Below are 15,190 nucleotides of genomic sequence, written 5' to 3'. Positions count from 1 at the left end.
GTCCAACCCTGTCCAACCCTGATCTACTCCGAGCTCCGTACTTCGCGCTCCGTATCCAGTATAGAGCATGGAGCGAGCCCGTCGGGCTATGCTCGTGCTTTGGCGTCGGAGGACGGTCAAGTGCTGTCTGCCCGACACTCTTCCGTATTGTCCACAAGCAACCCCCAAGACCTTGCCTTCCTACCACTTGACTTCTTACAAACCACGACTCGTCCGTCAACGAGTCCGAATCCTCGCCTCCAAACGTCCTTGTCGGCTGGACCACCAGACAGAGTCTGGCAAACCATGCTCCCGCCATGCTGAGCCTCCAAGGACGACTGCCCGCCCGGCGCTACATCGCCCTCGCCGTCTTCTTCCTGCTGGCCATCATCCTCTGGCAGGGCTTCAACCCTTCCCGCCTGCCGTTCAAGGCCCCTGGCGGCAGTTCCATTCCCTACGTTCCCAGCACGATTGACTGGAGCCAGGCCAAGATCTACTTCCCACCGAACAAGACAGTCCCGCTACCGTCGGGAAGACCCAAGACCTTGCCTCGGGTACAAGCCCGAGCAGCCTCCGAGGACAGCCATGATGCTTCCAAGTCTCGGAGGGAGGCTGTGCGAAAGGCCTTCATAAAGAGCTGGAATGCGTACAAGCAATACGCGTGGGGCAAGGATGAGCTAATGCCGCTCTCGGGAAAGGGCAAGACTACTTTTTCGGGGTGGTCGGCCCAGCTGGTCGACGCTCTCGACTCGTTGTGGATTTTGGGCTTGAAGGATGATTTCCGCCATGCCGTGAGGGAGGTTGCCAAGATTAACTGGTCCAAGACCGACGGCAGCAACATCAACGTGTTTGAGGTGACGATTCGATATCTGGGGGGGCTGTTGTCGGCCTACGACCTCTCGGGAGAAGAGGTACTGCTGAAGAAGGCCGTGGAGCTTGGCGATGCGCTGTACATGGCATTTGACACGCCGAACCGCCTACCGACTCACTGGCTCAGCTACACCAAGGCCGAGAACGGAGAGACCCTTGGCGACACCAGCATTTCCGGCGCCGCCAGCGGATCGCTCTGCGTCGAGTTCACTCGTCTCAGCCAAATCACCGGGGACGCCAAGTACTACGATGCCACGGAACGGGTCAAGCAGTTCTTTTATGAAAATCAGAACCACACCAAGGCCCCTGGTCTGTGGCCATGGGATATGAATTTCCGCGAGGGCACCATTAAGGATGGCTTCTTCACTTTCGGAGCTGGCGCCGATTCGCAGTACGAGTACCTTCCCAAGATGCACGCCTTGCTCGGCGGACTGGACCCGGAATACGTCGAGATGACAATCCTGTCTTTGGATGCCGGTCGAGACAAGCTGCTCTTCAAGCCAATGACGCCCAAGGACGAGGACATCCTCATGTCAGGCAACCTGGATACCTTTACGGGCAAGCGAGAAAGCACTGCGCAAATGCAGCATCTAACCTGTTTCGTGGGCGGCATGTACGCCCTCGCCGGCAAGCTCGTCGGACGCAACGACTATGTCGACCTAGCCGCTCGCCTCACTGCGGGCTGCGTCTGGGGCTACGACTCATTCCCGACCAACATCATGCCCGAAGGAACTGAGCTGGTCAAGTGCGAAAATATGGACCAGCCGTGTCCCTACGAACAAGATAGGTTCTCCGCAGGCAGCAGCAAGAATTTGCCAGGCGGGTTTCTTCGGATCAACGACGGGAGGTACATGCTGAGACCGGAAGGCATTGAAAGCGTCTTCTACATGTGGCGCGTGACGGGGGATCCTGTCTGGCGCGACGCAGCATGGCGAATGTGGGAGGGCATAGTCAAGGAGACAGAGACGGAGTTGGCGTTTGCTTCCATTCAGGATGCGAGTAGGCACGGGAGTGCCAAGCTTGATTCCATGGAGGTGAGTATTTGCGGTCCCCAAGGTGATGAGTAGTTTGATGTATGGAGCTGACTTTGGCAGACATTCTGGCTTGCGGAAACAACTAAATACTTTTTTCTCACTTTTGAAGACGAAGATGTCATCAGTCTCGACGAATGGGTGTTTAACACGGAAGCGCACCCCATGCGGCGGCCGATTGGGTCGTAGGTCATGGCGTTTGGTTATAGACAGCATTGCATGCACGCTTTTTTTTTTTTTTTTTTTTTTTTCATCATTTCGCATTGTAGCTGAATAGAACGACACTAGTGCTAGATTTTCAGGATTGCCACGGTTGTAAAGTACCAAATAAATTTCCCATTGTGTATCTGTTTGCACTTCAACATGGGCGTCGCAAGCCGTATCGTCTGGTGGTGTTCTCCGGACATGTCACATACCTTGCATGCCGCACGCAGTCTCGGTCTCCGGGCCGGCAAAAGCACCCGCCATGACCTCACCACCCGCCGCCACCCTGCCTTGACCGCACACGACTCCAACGTCCTTCCTTCATCACCACCGAACCGCCCACCGACATTTACGCAGCACACAACCACCAAAAAAAAAAAAAAAAAAAAAAAAGGACAGGACAGAAATCGTGATGAAGCACGAGGCATGCCACTTCGTCTCGCTGCAGGTCGCGCGCTCGCGGCCCAACCACTAACTCTGCACGGCGCATCCGCCACCGCTCACCTGCGCCGGTTCCACGCCTCCCTCACCAGAGCATCCGACTTTGCCAAGCAGAATCACTACGAGCGCCTGGGCATCCACCACGATGCCTCGCCCGGCGAAATCAAAAAGTTGAGCTCCCCTCACCCTCCCCCCCTCCCCCAGCTCCAAAAGACAAGACGCAAAAGGCCAACCAGAAGCAAAACAACAACCCGCAGGTCCTTCTACTTGCTCTCCAAGTCGCACCACCCGGACGTGAACCCGGCGCCCGGCGCCGCCCAAAACTTCTCCCTCCTCTCCGAAGCCTACAACGTCCTCTCCGACGCCTCCCGCCGCGCCCAGTACGACCGCGACGTCCTGCGCCTGCACCACCCGCATCATCACCACCACCACGCCTCCCCGCCCGCCGGCTCCTACCACAGCACCACCGCCCACCAGCACCAGCACCAGCACCAGCACCACGCCGGCGGCCGCCCGCCCTCGGGTCTCTCCAAGCGCAGAGGGACCTTCCGCGGCCCCCCGCCGAGCTTCTACAGGAGCGGCGGCTGGGGCGCGCACGCCGACAAGAGGCGCCAGGCCCACGAGGAGTCTACCGCTACCTCTACCTCCTCGTCGGCGCGGGGAGACCCCTGGAAGCACTTCCACCAGGCGCCGGGCCAGGCGCAGGGCGGCATGGGCCCCGGGTCCAGCCCCTTCGGCGCGGGCAGGCCCGACGACGACGTGCCGCACTTTGACAGGCGGGCTCACGCGCGGACGCACCAGCGGCAGGACGAGCGGCGGCACGAGCGCCGCCGGGCCATGGGCGACGACGACGTCGAGTTTGAGCCGCAGACCAGTCTGGCGGGGCACTTCTTCATCATCATGGGCATCCTGGCGGCGACCATGGTGGCGCCCCTTGTTTACTTGCAGTTTATGCGGCTGGGGAGGAGGAACAGGGACGGCGTGTGACGGGTTGGGCACGGGGGTTCCTGTTGACGGCTGTTGCTGCTGGCAGCATGGTTCATGGCCGCGATATATATATATATACTATCGTGTTGCTGCTCCAGGGTCAAGAAACACGGGCAGTTTGGTGAGGGGCCAATCACGGCGGCATACATGGCTTTGTATATAGGGCTGTTGGGGCATTGGACAACACATCAGAGTATGGTACGGTAAATTTTTAGACTTTAAGCACATTCACCTACTACTTTGGCCCCAACATGTGTCGTGAGAATTGTTCATTATTTAGATCTTCGTCTCACTCCTATATCTACATGGAAGCCACTTAACCCCCGATGCAACATTTCTAGTACGATACAAAAAGCGTGCCCTTTGCAGCTTCAATCTGAGGATAGATATTTTTGATCTAGTAGCACATGTCGGGAGCTGCTAGATGAGAGGTTGTTTTTTTCGGGGTGATTATGAGCTTTTTAACCCTCAAAAGTGAAGCTAGCACCGAGCTATTGACATTGTTAGCAAGAGGGGATTTCGTTCCTTTTTTTTTTATCCATGAACCAGGTATCAAATAAACAAGTCCTACCTTGTGAGTGGCCTGGTCGAGCTTCTGGGTGTCGAAAGAACCACCAAGACCCAGGGTAACACCCTCACGGAGGAGGACGTTGTAAGCGAGGGCGGCAATACCGCGATCGTTAATCTTGACCTGCACAAATTGTCAGCTATCCGAGGTACCATGACTTCGGTGCGTAGCAAGTTCGAACCTTGGCAAAAGAGACGGGGTCAATGCGGTACTTGCTGGCGACCTCAAGGCCGACAGTGTTGCCAGTCTTGGAGTTCCAGGTAGCCTTGGCACCAGCCTCGACCTGGCTGTTGACCTTGTGGTAGTAGGAAGCAGCAAAGACGCTCAGGTTGTCGGTGGCAGTGACGGCAGCGCTGTACTGGGGAGCAGCGTACCCAACAGCAGCGCTGTAGGCAGTGACGGCAGCCTTGTTGACGTCGTAGCCAGCAGAGGCACCGGCGAGGAAGCCCTCGTGGCCGACAACGGCATCGACGTTGGCAACGGGGCCCTTGAGCAGGTCAAAGAAGGCACGGCCGTGGAAACCGGGCTGTTTGAAGAAGAGGTTGAACTTGGCGCCCTTGCCGGCGGTGGCGGGCAGGAAGTTGAAGAGACCCTCGAGCTTGAGGCCCTTGGCGAGGGTGTCGTTGACCTCGAGCTTGGTGTCGAGGGCGTTGGCCGTGTTCCAGGTCTGGGTCAAGGTGAGGCCTGTACGCGTATACCTCGTTAGCAGCTGAGCGTAGCCGGGTTGGATGGTAGCAGCGAACTCGAGCGGCCAGCCGGCGGCGGACCCGAGAATGCGTGATACAGAAACGACAGGGAGGGAGCCATCTCGTCGTATACCGGGACGACGGTGAGACTTGGGGCGGGGAGTTTTACCAGAAGGCTTGTCGGTGTATTTTCCCTCAATCTGTTGCAACGTCAGTATTTGTCACGGCGCAAGGGCTGACACCTGACACCTGCTTCCCAGCGAGAAGCAGCCGTTCCAAGTTGGATTGAACGGGACGCAATACTTACAGCCGCAGAGGTGGCCTTCTCGTGGCTGGACTTGCCAGTGACCTTGAAAGCGACGCCGTTGGGGGCAGTGTCCTTGAACTCGAAGGTGGTGGCCGACAGGTGGTAGAAGTCCTTGTTAAGGAGCTACAAGAAAAAGCAATGTTAGCAGTATGCTCTCTGCGCAAATATCATGGCATTGGGTCGAGTTGTTGAGCTCGATTAAAAAAGCCATTGAGTCCAGTACAACGTATGCCGAGGAGCAGACGACCATGGCAGGAACCGGGGGAATAAACGCATACATCGTTGGCCGGCTTGGCAATGTCGGAAAAGGCGGGAACAGACATCTTGACTGGAGGTATGGAGGGAGCGAGGAGGTAAAGAAAAGAATTGGTATCTGGGAGAGTGTTGGAGGAGAGTGATGATGTTGTGACGCGAGTTGCAATGGGCAAGGAGACGAAGGGCCAGAGCTGGCGAGAGGTGGGAAGTTTTCGGGACCCCAGCGGACATAGGGAAATTGTCGGGCCAAGTGCGACAGCAGCTGATTGGGTGGCTGTGTGCTTCAGACCCACTTTGCCAGACCAACGTTGTTGGGGCAAGCAACACGGATGGAGGAAACGGGGAATCAATGGTCGGAAAGATGTGGACAAGAAATCGCCGGTCAAATTATACATGATCTTGTAATTGTATCCTTGTCCGTCTCAGCAGTTTTCTTTTTCTGTATAAATTTCACGGCTATAATCATGGCAGTTGCATGGAGTGGGCGACAGTAACTGACAAGCACATCTGCCGTGGACATTAGACGGCTTGCATATTCCTGCGCCTTCTACTCCGTGCTTTTGCACCAGCTCGACTGCTGATGGCAACTTGTAAGAAGGCATCCATCTGTCTCTCTGTCGTCGTCCTAACATGATGGTCCCGTCGGGTCCGCTGATATTTCGCCAACAGCTCAAACCGCTAGACCGGATGCATCACCTTGATCATGCAGCGCCGCCACGGCGGCCATGGCGGATTAGTTGTTCATGCGCTCCTCCAACTTCTCCAGGAGGCTTCGCGAGACAAACAGCACCAAATAGAGATTGGCGGGTCAAGCGCAGCGTCCACCGCCCACTGGTAGAGTCGTCTCCAGACGCAAACTCCAGACGTTCAGGGTTTCTCTGCGGGAAAGCCATGACTCACAGACACCATCCATGCTCGTGTACACAATAACGACGATCCCATTATTAAGCCAGCTCTGAAAGCCGAAATATGCGTTCAGACACGCACGCGCACCAGAGGGACGCGGCAACCGTGTTTGGGTCCTGTACAAAATGGCCACTCTTTCAATTCCGCCATCTTCTCATTTCCTCTTCCCCGCCGCGGCGTTCTCAGTGCCATCGTGACTTTGCGCCAGGCACCCCAACAATGGCCCACGTGGACGGTATTGCGCCAACTGAGGCGCTGTCACTCGTCGCATGTTCGGGTGTGGCTCCAGCCTGAGCCCAGTGTCCATGCCACACCATATCCCGACTTGAGACAGAATCTGCTTCTTTTTGATCCAAAGGAGTGGGGGTTGAATGAGATGGATTGATGAGTGTTCCAGCCTTGTCCCTCGATGTCAGCTGAGGGGACATCGACTGTCAACTGATACGACGTGAACTGCTGTCGTCTCAGGGGCTTATATTACCATATCCAGAAATGGTGACAAACTAAAGATGTTGTGTACAATCCTCGACTGAGTGGTCAAATGACCAGTGTCCCTACAAGTCGATCAAGATAACTAGAATCACCACGGTAGCTTGCCAAGCTTGCGTTCTCACAGCTCCAGGTAGGGCGTCTTTGCCAATCGCCAAACACCCGTAGCAAATCCCAGTATTTCATGATATTGCGCCCGACAAGCGTGTTTTAGATATATCCTTGTCAGGTCAAATGTTATATGATATGATGTGCCACTCGTTTTCTGTGTTTATTAATGCTGAACATGATGCTCTGCATTTGTCGTACTGAATGGGACGTAATTCAAACAAGAGTAGTTTTTGCGCTTGTCAAGGATTACAACCTGCTTGGTGATTAAAATTGATATCGACGCCACCTCGGAGCTGATACACATGATGAACCTCATCGATGCAGTAAATCCTGAACAAACAAGAGTCTACAAATGGCGCAGTGCATTCAACTTTGTCCTTGTTGCCTTGCTTTTAGTTATTACGATTCGCGTACGAGTGTTGCAATGTAACTGTATATCTATCTATCCCCGCCCTAGCTTGTCTACAATACCTAGATATTTCACCAGCGGCCAAAAAACTAGTTCAAATGCTCAAACACTGACCGATCACGCAACTTTTTGTAGCCCTTCAAATCTGCATATCCCGTATATGTCCCTGTTGCCTCGTAGATAATTGCGAGGACATTACCATTTATGCAGCGTTCTCATACTTCTCGTTGTGAGTGGAAATGGCTCTGAAAACCCATTAGTCACAAATGTCTTGTCAATCAAAAATACTATACACACCTTCCACTGGGGTCAGTCTGCTTAGACCATGTCGGCGTCCAGCGCAGAACGGTCGACGCACACGAAGGGGGGAAATGCTCGTCAAACATCAACCGATACCAGTAACTGCGGTCTGTGTTAGCATATCTTCAATTTCAGTATCATGGCTGCGACTTACGCCTCCTTGGTATCAGGGATATCAGTGCCCCATTCGGTCTTAGGGTTCTTCATCATCTCATCCGTAACATGCAGCTCAGCGTGGTCCTTGAGGGCATCGATCCAACCATAGCCGACACCGTCAGAGAACTGCTCCTTTTGGCGCCAGAGAATGTTTTCAGGCAGGTAGGGGGCAGTATCAGGCTCATCTGAAGTGTCAAAGGCCTTTCGAAGAATGTGTTTCTCCATGCGGTCCTTGGTGATCATCTTGTCCTGGGGATCAATGTTCATAGCAGTCTCGAGGAACTATCAAACTATTGTCAGCTCACCGTCCTTCTTGAACGTCAAATTTCAGCGTGCCATACGTACCTCCTTATCAAGGAAGGGAACTCGGGCCTCCAGACCCCAAGCAGAAGTAGACTTGTTGGCACGCAGGCAGTCGGCATAGTGTAGGTTATTAATGCGACGGACAGTCTCCTCGTGGAAAGCCTTTTTATCCGGAGCAGCGTGGAAGTACAAGTATCCGCCAAAGATCTCGTCACTGCCCTCGCCACTCAACACCATCTTGATACCCATAGCCTTGATCTTACGTGAGAGCAGATACATGGGAGTAGAGGCTCGAATGGTGGTGACATCGTAGGTCTCAAGATGGTAGATAACATCCGAAAGAGCGTTGAGACCGTCTTCGATGGTGAATGTCATGACATGATGCTTGGTCCCAAGAAATTTGGCGACTTCGAGGGCAGCCTTGTTATCTGGCGATCCAGGAAGGCCGATAGAGAACGAGTTGAGCTGGGGAAGGTAGGTGAGAGTGGAGAGGTTATCGTCGTCGTCGATACCGACAAGACCCTCGCCCAAGTCGGGGTTTCCAACGGGATCCACGGCAGCGTTGGCCGCAATTGCCTTTTGCTTAAGACGAAGAGTCTCGCGCTGGGCAATTGCAGCAACCAGACTAGAGTCCAGGCCACCAGAGAGCAACACACCATAGGGAACCTCGGCCATAAGTCTCTTTCTTACTGCTTTTTCCAGGGCATGGCGCAACACCTTCAGATCAACAGGTGTTGAAGGGACCTTGGTGGGATCCCACCAGGTGGGCTTGAAGTAGCGAGTTGTCTCGCCAGTTTTCGAGTCGAAGATATGGCCAGGGGGGAACGCAACAATCTTGTCACAGACGGTGTGAAGACACTTTAGCTCGGAAGCAAAATAGACGGTTCCTGGCTCCTTCCACGACCATCCTTGGTACAAGGTCGTGATACCAATGGGATCACGGGCAGCAATAGTTCGGTCTTGATTCTTGTCGTAGAGCACGAAGGAGAACATGCCATCGAGGTGGTTGGGGGCATCGAGGCCGTATTCCATATACTACCCAGCATTGCTGTCAGCCACAAGGCCTTTTTTTTGGCAGATACAATCACTTGGAGTATTGAGATGGCTCACCAGAGGAATAATGACTTCGCAATCGGATGTAGTCTTGAAGTGGTACTTGTGTCTCAAGTGCTTTCGAATCAGACGATGGTTGTAGATTTCACCGTTGACAGCAAGAACAAGCGACTCATCATCGTTGGTCAGAGGCTGAGCGCCAGACTCTGAGATAGTTTTTTTTAGCACACCAGCACGTTTAGCCCTGGCTTTCAAGGTCAATTACTTACCAACCCCAACGATGCTCAGACGCTCATGGCATAAAACTGCACAGTCACCGATTAGACATAATTCCGTGCCATTGTCAATATGCCATTCCATTGGACCTACTTGTGTTGTTGGAGGTGATGTTTCCACCTATTTTCACTCGGCGTTAGCGACTGATCGAGGAAGTAATGCGTCCCTCAAGGGCCTCGATGTCTCTCGTGACGCTGGACTCACTCCAATCGGGACCTCGGTGGCGGATTCTACAACCATTGAATCAGCAGGCGTTTGTCAATAAAATAAGGAAAGGTCAACTTACTGCTTGGCAAGGCGCAGAGCGGTCGGCTTAAACTTCTGGACGCTTGGATGGCTGTCGATTGCGCTCATCAGCAACTTTTCTCAACTTCTTGGCGGGGTAATTTTTGGTGACTCGGCTGCGCACTGCCGTCCGATCGGACTGCCCCTCCAAATGGCTCAAAAAAAAAAAAAAGGGAACCAACAACGGGAGTGAATGAGCGACGGTACGTACCAATGGCAGGCGAAAATTCCACACATGGTGACTGCCGAGCTTCAATGGCGAAGCTACGAAGTAAAATGATCGGGGGGGGGGATTGTATACTGATCTTGGTTGTGGAAGAGAAAGTTGAAGGGTGGGAGAACAGAAGAAGAAGAAGCACATGCCCATTTGGTAAGGAAAACCTAAAGCCACTATGACTCCATACTGCCGGCCTCACTCGACAGAACCGGAGCTCGTCAAGCATGAGTCAAGGCCAAGAGCGGCAGTGAAAACGGGGCCCTCCCCCACCGAAACCGCCTGGTTGGAGTTGGAGTGTAGATAATAACGCCCATATCAACAGCTGAGTCTGTCGACGCCCTGCTCCTTGATCCGTAGTTGTGTCTCAGTTGCTGAACCTATATTCTGTACAAGCCTGGGGTCGCGTAGACCCGGCCGACTTCGGCGAGGCGATCAATCATTCGCGGAACGTGGCTGGTGTGCCGCTAATACCTTTGTAGTCTGCAGATAAAAGGTCAACCTCCCTAATTCCAAAAATTGTTCAGTTATCGTTTCGCTCCGTACCAAAGTCCTTTTCTATCCACGTTCGTACATACCGAGTGAATATGACAGATAATCGTACGACACCTTAGGGCTGTAGGGGTTCTTGAGGCAGGGTCCCTTTACCGAACGCAGATCTCCGTGGATGGGGAGGGTCTCAGTTGCACCTTCTTCTTAGGGAATTTATCTAGTCTATTACTAGGGCCTTTCGATGGCTATCCAGTATACTGGCTTTCGAACTCCAGGCCGCCATCGCGTCAGTACCTTTCGTGCACTAATCGGATGATCGAAGAAAAATTTAGAAGAAAAATTGCACTACAAAATGCCAGTGAGTTTGCATTAGCGCAGCAAACATCACAAACATCATATGGTGGTATTCAGGTGGATAGACCTCACGGGAATAAAGGACTTGTAATGATTCGTCTCTACATGCCCTAGAACAAGCATGCTCTCCATAGACGTTCTTCTCCGTCTCGCGCACCCTACAGTCTATCATCAGGCGCTAGACTCAAAACTAACTGTGCGAAACCTAATCCTAATACGCCTGTCGCAAATTCATCAAAACATCATAGTAAATGCCATCGTCTTGTGTCGGGAATACCTTCCTTCGCAATATCATCCATGCGTGTTGTCTGAAACACACCTCCCCAAACGCCATAGCCAAATGCTTTGTTGGAGAGCGAACCAAGTTCGTCATTTCCAAACCAATGTCGAAAATCCATCAAGGTGCTGGGTTTTCGCGCACCACGCGGCGGACTCTCTTTTCGTACTCCACTCGATCTCTCTTGAACAGATTGTACGCCTCGGCCTGCGCAGGTGACTCAGGGTTCGGGTCGTTCAGGAGGTCCTGGATACCCAACAAGATCTGCTTCACGGTAATCGCCGGTTTCCATGCCTCTTCTTCATTAAGAATTGAAAGACAAACGGTGCCTGAAGGGTAGACATTTGGGTGAAACAGCGGAGGTACAAATTTGCCTGTTTGTTTTTGGGCGTTAGTCATATCAGCAATGCGAAGGTTCTTCGGCATCTTACATTTTGGGGGTTTGGTAGGATATTCTGGAGATAAATATTGTCAGCAGCAACTCTTCGACGCTGTTTAGCGGTGTCACTCACCTTCTGGAAACGCAATAGTCAGCTTGAACAAGCCTCCTTCCCAGATTGTCTTCTCCTTCCCCGGAACACCGCATTCCCAGTTCTTCAGGTCCAAAATTCCCTCCTTTGTACGCGCGGGTTTCGCGTAAAAGCCAAACGGGTGGTCACGCCGCCACTGCTTGCTGCATTTCTGGTCAGAGCTGGCGCAAAACTTTAGCACGTGCAAAACTCCTTCTACCTACCGCTCTTCCTGTAATCGATTCTGACACAGGGCCATCTTAAGGCACTTGATAGAGTCAACGTGTGGTCGGGCTGTTGGCTGGAGATCGCCGTCGAAAGACTCGAAAGGCTGTGCGCGAGGTTACCAAATGAGGGGTCTTCGTTTGCGCGATGCAAAGTGGACGTAGAATCGCACAACCAACACTCGGGGTTGGCAGCCTTATCGTCGCGGGCCCTTGGGGAGCACAGCTTGAAGTATTTGTCTTGTCCCGAAGAGAAATCCACGGATGCAAAGGCTTTGCCGTAGTCGAAGTTGCCAGTACTAGCACAGGCGGATTGTTGTAAAAGGACAAGTGGAGACGATTTGAAGCGCCGCAAGGCCGCTTAGGCCACGCCGGAAGAGGAGGGACAGTGCCTGACACGAAACCCAAGGCCACCAGATAGTGGTCAGGTAGTCACACCTGCTTGTACTCCATACTCCCACCACAGAGGGTGTCCAAGAAGTCACTGTCGGGCAAAGTGCTGGCCACTCGACGGAACCTTCTAGGCGGTTGGTTGCTCCTTCCTTGCCTGTGTACCCTCGTCACCCCGCCACCGGCCCCTGTCACAGTGTCTCCACCACCAGGCCACTCTTCCCTCGGCTCAGCAGCAAACCTATTGCGAGGCTTTGCTGGGCCGTGGAGGGTTGGAGGGGCATGAAAACCAAACAACTTACTAAATTACGGAGGAACACATGCTTCCATCGCATCTTCAAGCACCGTCCTCTCCAACTACGGTGTGATTACCGGTTATATTCCAACCCTGGTTCTATTTTTATCCCCCCTGAACTGATCCAGCAAGTCGAAAGAGCTGTGCAGCAACAGGAGGGCATTTGCACCCGGAGATCTGATATTGGTCTGTGACGGCCTAGACGTTGACGCTATGGACGCAAAACCTGTCGCTCCAGAAGAGATCAAGGAAGGCGATGTAGAGGTCAAGGCAACGGATAGCAATGCTGCTGCAGCTGGGGCCCCAAAGCCGGCCGCAACAACCGAAGACGTGCCTGATCCGGATGAGGATGACCTAGACGACTTGGATGGTGAGGCCAGAGCACGAGTTATACTATGGTTATTGGAAATCGCAGAGTTCTAACTCCGTTGTAACAGACATGCTAGATGAATTTTCAACCGTCAAACTTGAGGATGGGGCCAACAAGCCTACTGAGTCTAGCAGTGCCGGCCCTTCAACTTCAACACCCAAGCAGGGTGATGCGGCTCCTAAGGAATCCCCAGCTGCTGAAGAAGAGCCATTCTCAGAAGAAGATTTCGCCAAACAGCTTCAAGCTGGCATGGCTGACCTGCTAGGTGAACTGGAGCAATCGGTATGCTGCTACAGCCATATCCATGTCGGTCATTACCACGAACTAATACTTTCCTAATAGCCGGAAATGCAGCAGCAGTTTGAGGATATGTTCAAGCAAATGGCTGCTGCTTCAGGGGATGCAGCGCCAGGAACAGGGGCAGCGGGCTCCTCTTCTGCCAAGGCCGGAGCCCCAGGCACTGCCTCTGAAGCACCCTTCCAAGAGACAATCCGCCGGACCATGGAACGAATGCAGGCATCTGGGGACCAGGCTACAGCCGCCGCAGCTACTAGTAGCGGTGACGATTTCATGTCTGAGCTGCTGAAGCAAATGTCCTCTGGAGACCTCAACGGCGAAGGCAGTGAGGAAGAATTCTCCAAGATGCTCATGGGCATGATGGAGCAACTGACCAACAAGGACATTTTGTTCGAACCCATGAAGGAGCTCGACGACAAATTTCCAGAGTGGTTCGAGAAGAATAAGTCCTCGACCCCAGCAGAAGATCTCAAGCGATATGAAGAGCAAAGGGTTCTTGTTCGAGAGATTGTAGCCAAATTTGAGGAGAGCAGCTACTCCGACAGCAACGCCTCCGACCGTGAGTATATTGTCGATAGAATGCAGAAGGTATGTGACGGCTTTGTATTTGTTTTGTTTTTCTTATCGCCACAATAGTCCGTTGACACATGTGACAGATGCAAGCCGCTGGCTCACCGCCGTCAGACTTGGTAGGAGACATGGCATCAGCACAAGAAGCATTCGGAGGAGCAGATGATCAATGCAATCCACAATAGATTTCCTAGTTGTCTCGATATTCCGTACCCTCATAATACCCCACGTACACGAGCTCGCTACACAATGACGAATCTGTACAATAGCAGTCCCTGCCACTGCCCAACGTGTCCTCCATACCCAACGCCGATGAAATGAAGCCCCCTAGACTCCGTGCAATTTTAGTACAGTGCAATCACAAATGCTTTGATCCAAGTGCTATGATGCTCCGGCTCTCATGACATATCCATCTGCTCACCAGAGGATTGTGGTTGTGAATATGCTTGCTCTTGGGCGATTAGCTCAGCAAACACATCATCATAGTCCTCGTCAGACAGTAAAGGCGACGACGGTCTCTGACCAAGTTGATTCTGTTGCTCGTACGAAGCAATCATGGCCTCGAACTCTTCTTCCTCATGGCACACCTCATCTGTCATATCGTCGCGCTCACTGCCATGTCGGTCATTGTGCTCGAGCTTTTCATCTTCTTTAAACGCCATGGCGTCTTCTAAATCCGTATCTGATAAAGCTGGCGCATCGTACGAAAGTCGTCCAATATCAGCCAGCAAGCTATTCTTCAGGAACTGCAACTGCATTAGTACATTTCACGATTCGAACAGCAAGAACTGTCTGCAATCGTACCTGTCCCTCAATATCTCTCCTCTGCCACGCCTTGTCATCCTGCTTCTGTCTCACGCTCTGCAAGAAGTTGAGCCGTCTTGACTCCTGCGCGTCCTCCCTCTTCCGCAGCAGGGGGTTCTTGCGCACTGGTCGCGACGCGTATTTGAAACTCGGCTGCTGAATGGGGGATGATTGAATTTGCCTCTGGGGAAGGGTATTTCTGTCGACGGGGGAGAGGGGCGATGAGGCGCGGATAGGTGATGAGGAGAGGGGGGAGGACACGCTTGGATGGTGATTGAACCCGAAGATGGGTGTTGCGACGGAGAGCATGGTGTTGGTGGGCGGCGGTGAGTCCTTGGGGTGATTAGGCATGTGCGAATATTGAGTAGCCTGTGATCAGGGATGGGGAATTGAGCTTCCGAAGAGTGCTGAGTGTGCCCGGGGAAACGCGTGCATCTTGAACGGGGACAACTGGATAGCGGTGGTGGTGAAGTTTAATTAAGACGCGGTCGACCATGGCGCGCAATCACGTGGTGGGACGTCAATATTCAGTGGCGCGACGTAACAGTGGGCCCGCTGCCCCTCCATGAGATATCGGACCTGGTCGCGGCTGTCACGGCAGGTGGCGTCGAGTCAGATGGAAGCACATGCATGCAAACTGCGCCGTACAATATGGCGAACCACGCCGTGCTCGGTAACATGCAAATTCTCCAGGCCAATTGTTGTTCGGTGATTGGAAAACTCCAATTTGACAAACATCCAATTAACTACAGTATTTGCTTATTTGTTTGCCCTGTAA

The 15,190-nt window shown here is 53.1% G+C and overlaps 7 protein-coding genes across 7 annotated transcripts; 3 read left to right on the top strand and 4 right to left on the bottom strand.

Annotated features, from left to right (window-relative positions):
• Positions 1 to 296: 296 nt before the first annotated feature.
• Positions 297 to 2,069, top strand: G6M90_00g010940 (uncharacterized protein; the record flags this gene model as incomplete). The annotated part of the gene is made up of 2 exons (XM_014693941.1): positions 297 to 1,883; positions 1,944 to 2,069. 2 exons carry the CDS (start codon positions 297 to 299, stop codon positions 2,067 to 2,069), a joined length of 1,713 nt encoding a protein of 570 aa, XP_014549427.1.
• A 441-nt stretch (positions 2,070 to 2,510) lies between these two features.
• On the top strand, positions 2,511 to 3,512 carry G6M90_00g010930 (uncharacterized protein; the record flags this gene model as incomplete). Its single annotated transcript, XM_066129699.1, has 1 exon — positions 2,511 to 3,512. The coding sequence occupies one exon, from the start codon at positions 2,511 to 2,513 to the stop codon at positions 3,510 to 3,512; it is 1,002 nt and encodes a 333-aa protein (XP_065985862.1).
• Positions 3,513 to 3,973: 461 nt separating this feature from the next.
• On the bottom strand, positions 3,974 to 5,396 carry VDAC1 (Mitochondrial outer membrane protein porin; the record flags this gene model as incomplete). The annotated part of the gene is made up of 5 exons (XM_014693943.1): positions 3,974 to 4,003; positions 4,084 to 4,203; positions 4,262 to 4,966; positions 5,074 to 5,196; positions 5,352 to 5,396. 5 exons carry the CDS (start codon positions 5,394 to 5,396, stop codon positions 3,974 to 3,976), a joined length of 1,023 nt encoding a protein of 340 aa, XP_014549429.1.
• A 2,049-nt stretch (positions 5,397 to 7,445) lies between these two features.
• On the bottom strand, positions 7,446 to 9,685 carry G6M90_00g010910 (uncharacterized protein; the record flags this gene model as incomplete). The annotated part of the gene is made up of 9 exons (XM_066129698.1): positions 7,446 to 7,488; positions 7,541 to 7,645; positions 7,698 to 7,981; positions 8,045 to 9,037; positions 9,113 to 9,261; positions 9,325 to 9,360; positions 9,425 to 9,451; positions 9,536 to 9,561; positions 9,618 to 9,685. 9 exons carry the CDS (start codon positions 9,683 to 9,685, stop codon positions 7,446 to 7,448), a joined length of 1,731 nt encoding a protein of 576 aa, XP_065985883.1.
• A 1,388-nt stretch (positions 9,686 to 11,073) lies between these two features.
• Positions 11,074 to 11,721, bottom strand: hus5 (SUMO-conjugating enzyme ubc9; the record flags this gene model as incomplete). Its single annotated transcript, XM_014693945.1, has 4 exons — positions 11,074 to 11,327; positions 11,385 to 11,408; positions 11,466 to 11,626; positions 11,687 to 11,721. 4 exons carry the CDS (start codon positions 11,719 to 11,721, stop codon positions 11,074 to 11,076), a joined length of 474 nt encoding a protein of 157 aa, XP_014549431.1.
• An 863-nt stretch (positions 11,722 to 12,584) lies between these two features.
• Positions 12,585 to 13,793, top strand: Pex19 (Peroxisomal biogenesis factor 19; the record flags this gene model as incomplete). The annotated part of the gene is made up of 4 exons (XM_014693946.1): positions 12,585 to 12,741; positions 12,809 to 13,023; positions 13,084 to 13,626; positions 13,695 to 13,793. 4 exons carry the CDS (start codon positions 12,585 to 12,587, stop codon positions 13,791 to 13,793), a joined length of 1,014 nt encoding a protein of 337 aa, XP_014549432.1.
• A 213-nt stretch (positions 13,794 to 14,006) lies between these two features.
• G6M90_00g010880 (uncharacterized protein) lies at positions 14,007 to 14,763 on the bottom strand (the record flags this gene model as incomplete). The annotated part of the gene is made up of 2 exons (XM_014693947.1): positions 14,007 to 14,354; positions 14,413 to 14,763. 2 exons carry the CDS (start codon positions 14,761 to 14,763, stop codon positions 14,007 to 14,009), a joined length of 699 nt encoding a protein of 232 aa, XP_014549433.1.
• Positions 14,764 to 15,190: the final 427 nt, after the last annotated feature.

Source organism: Metarhizium brunneum, chromosome 1 (genome assembly GCF_013426205.1).
Source record: "Metarhizium brunneum chromosome 1, complete sequence".
Classification (NCBI taxonomy): domain Eukaryota; kingdom Fungi; phylum Ascomycota; class Sordariomycetes; order Hypocreales; family Clavicipitaceae; genus Metarhizium; species Metarhizium brunneum.
This window is presented reverse-complemented; position numbering and strand designations above follow the sequence as displayed.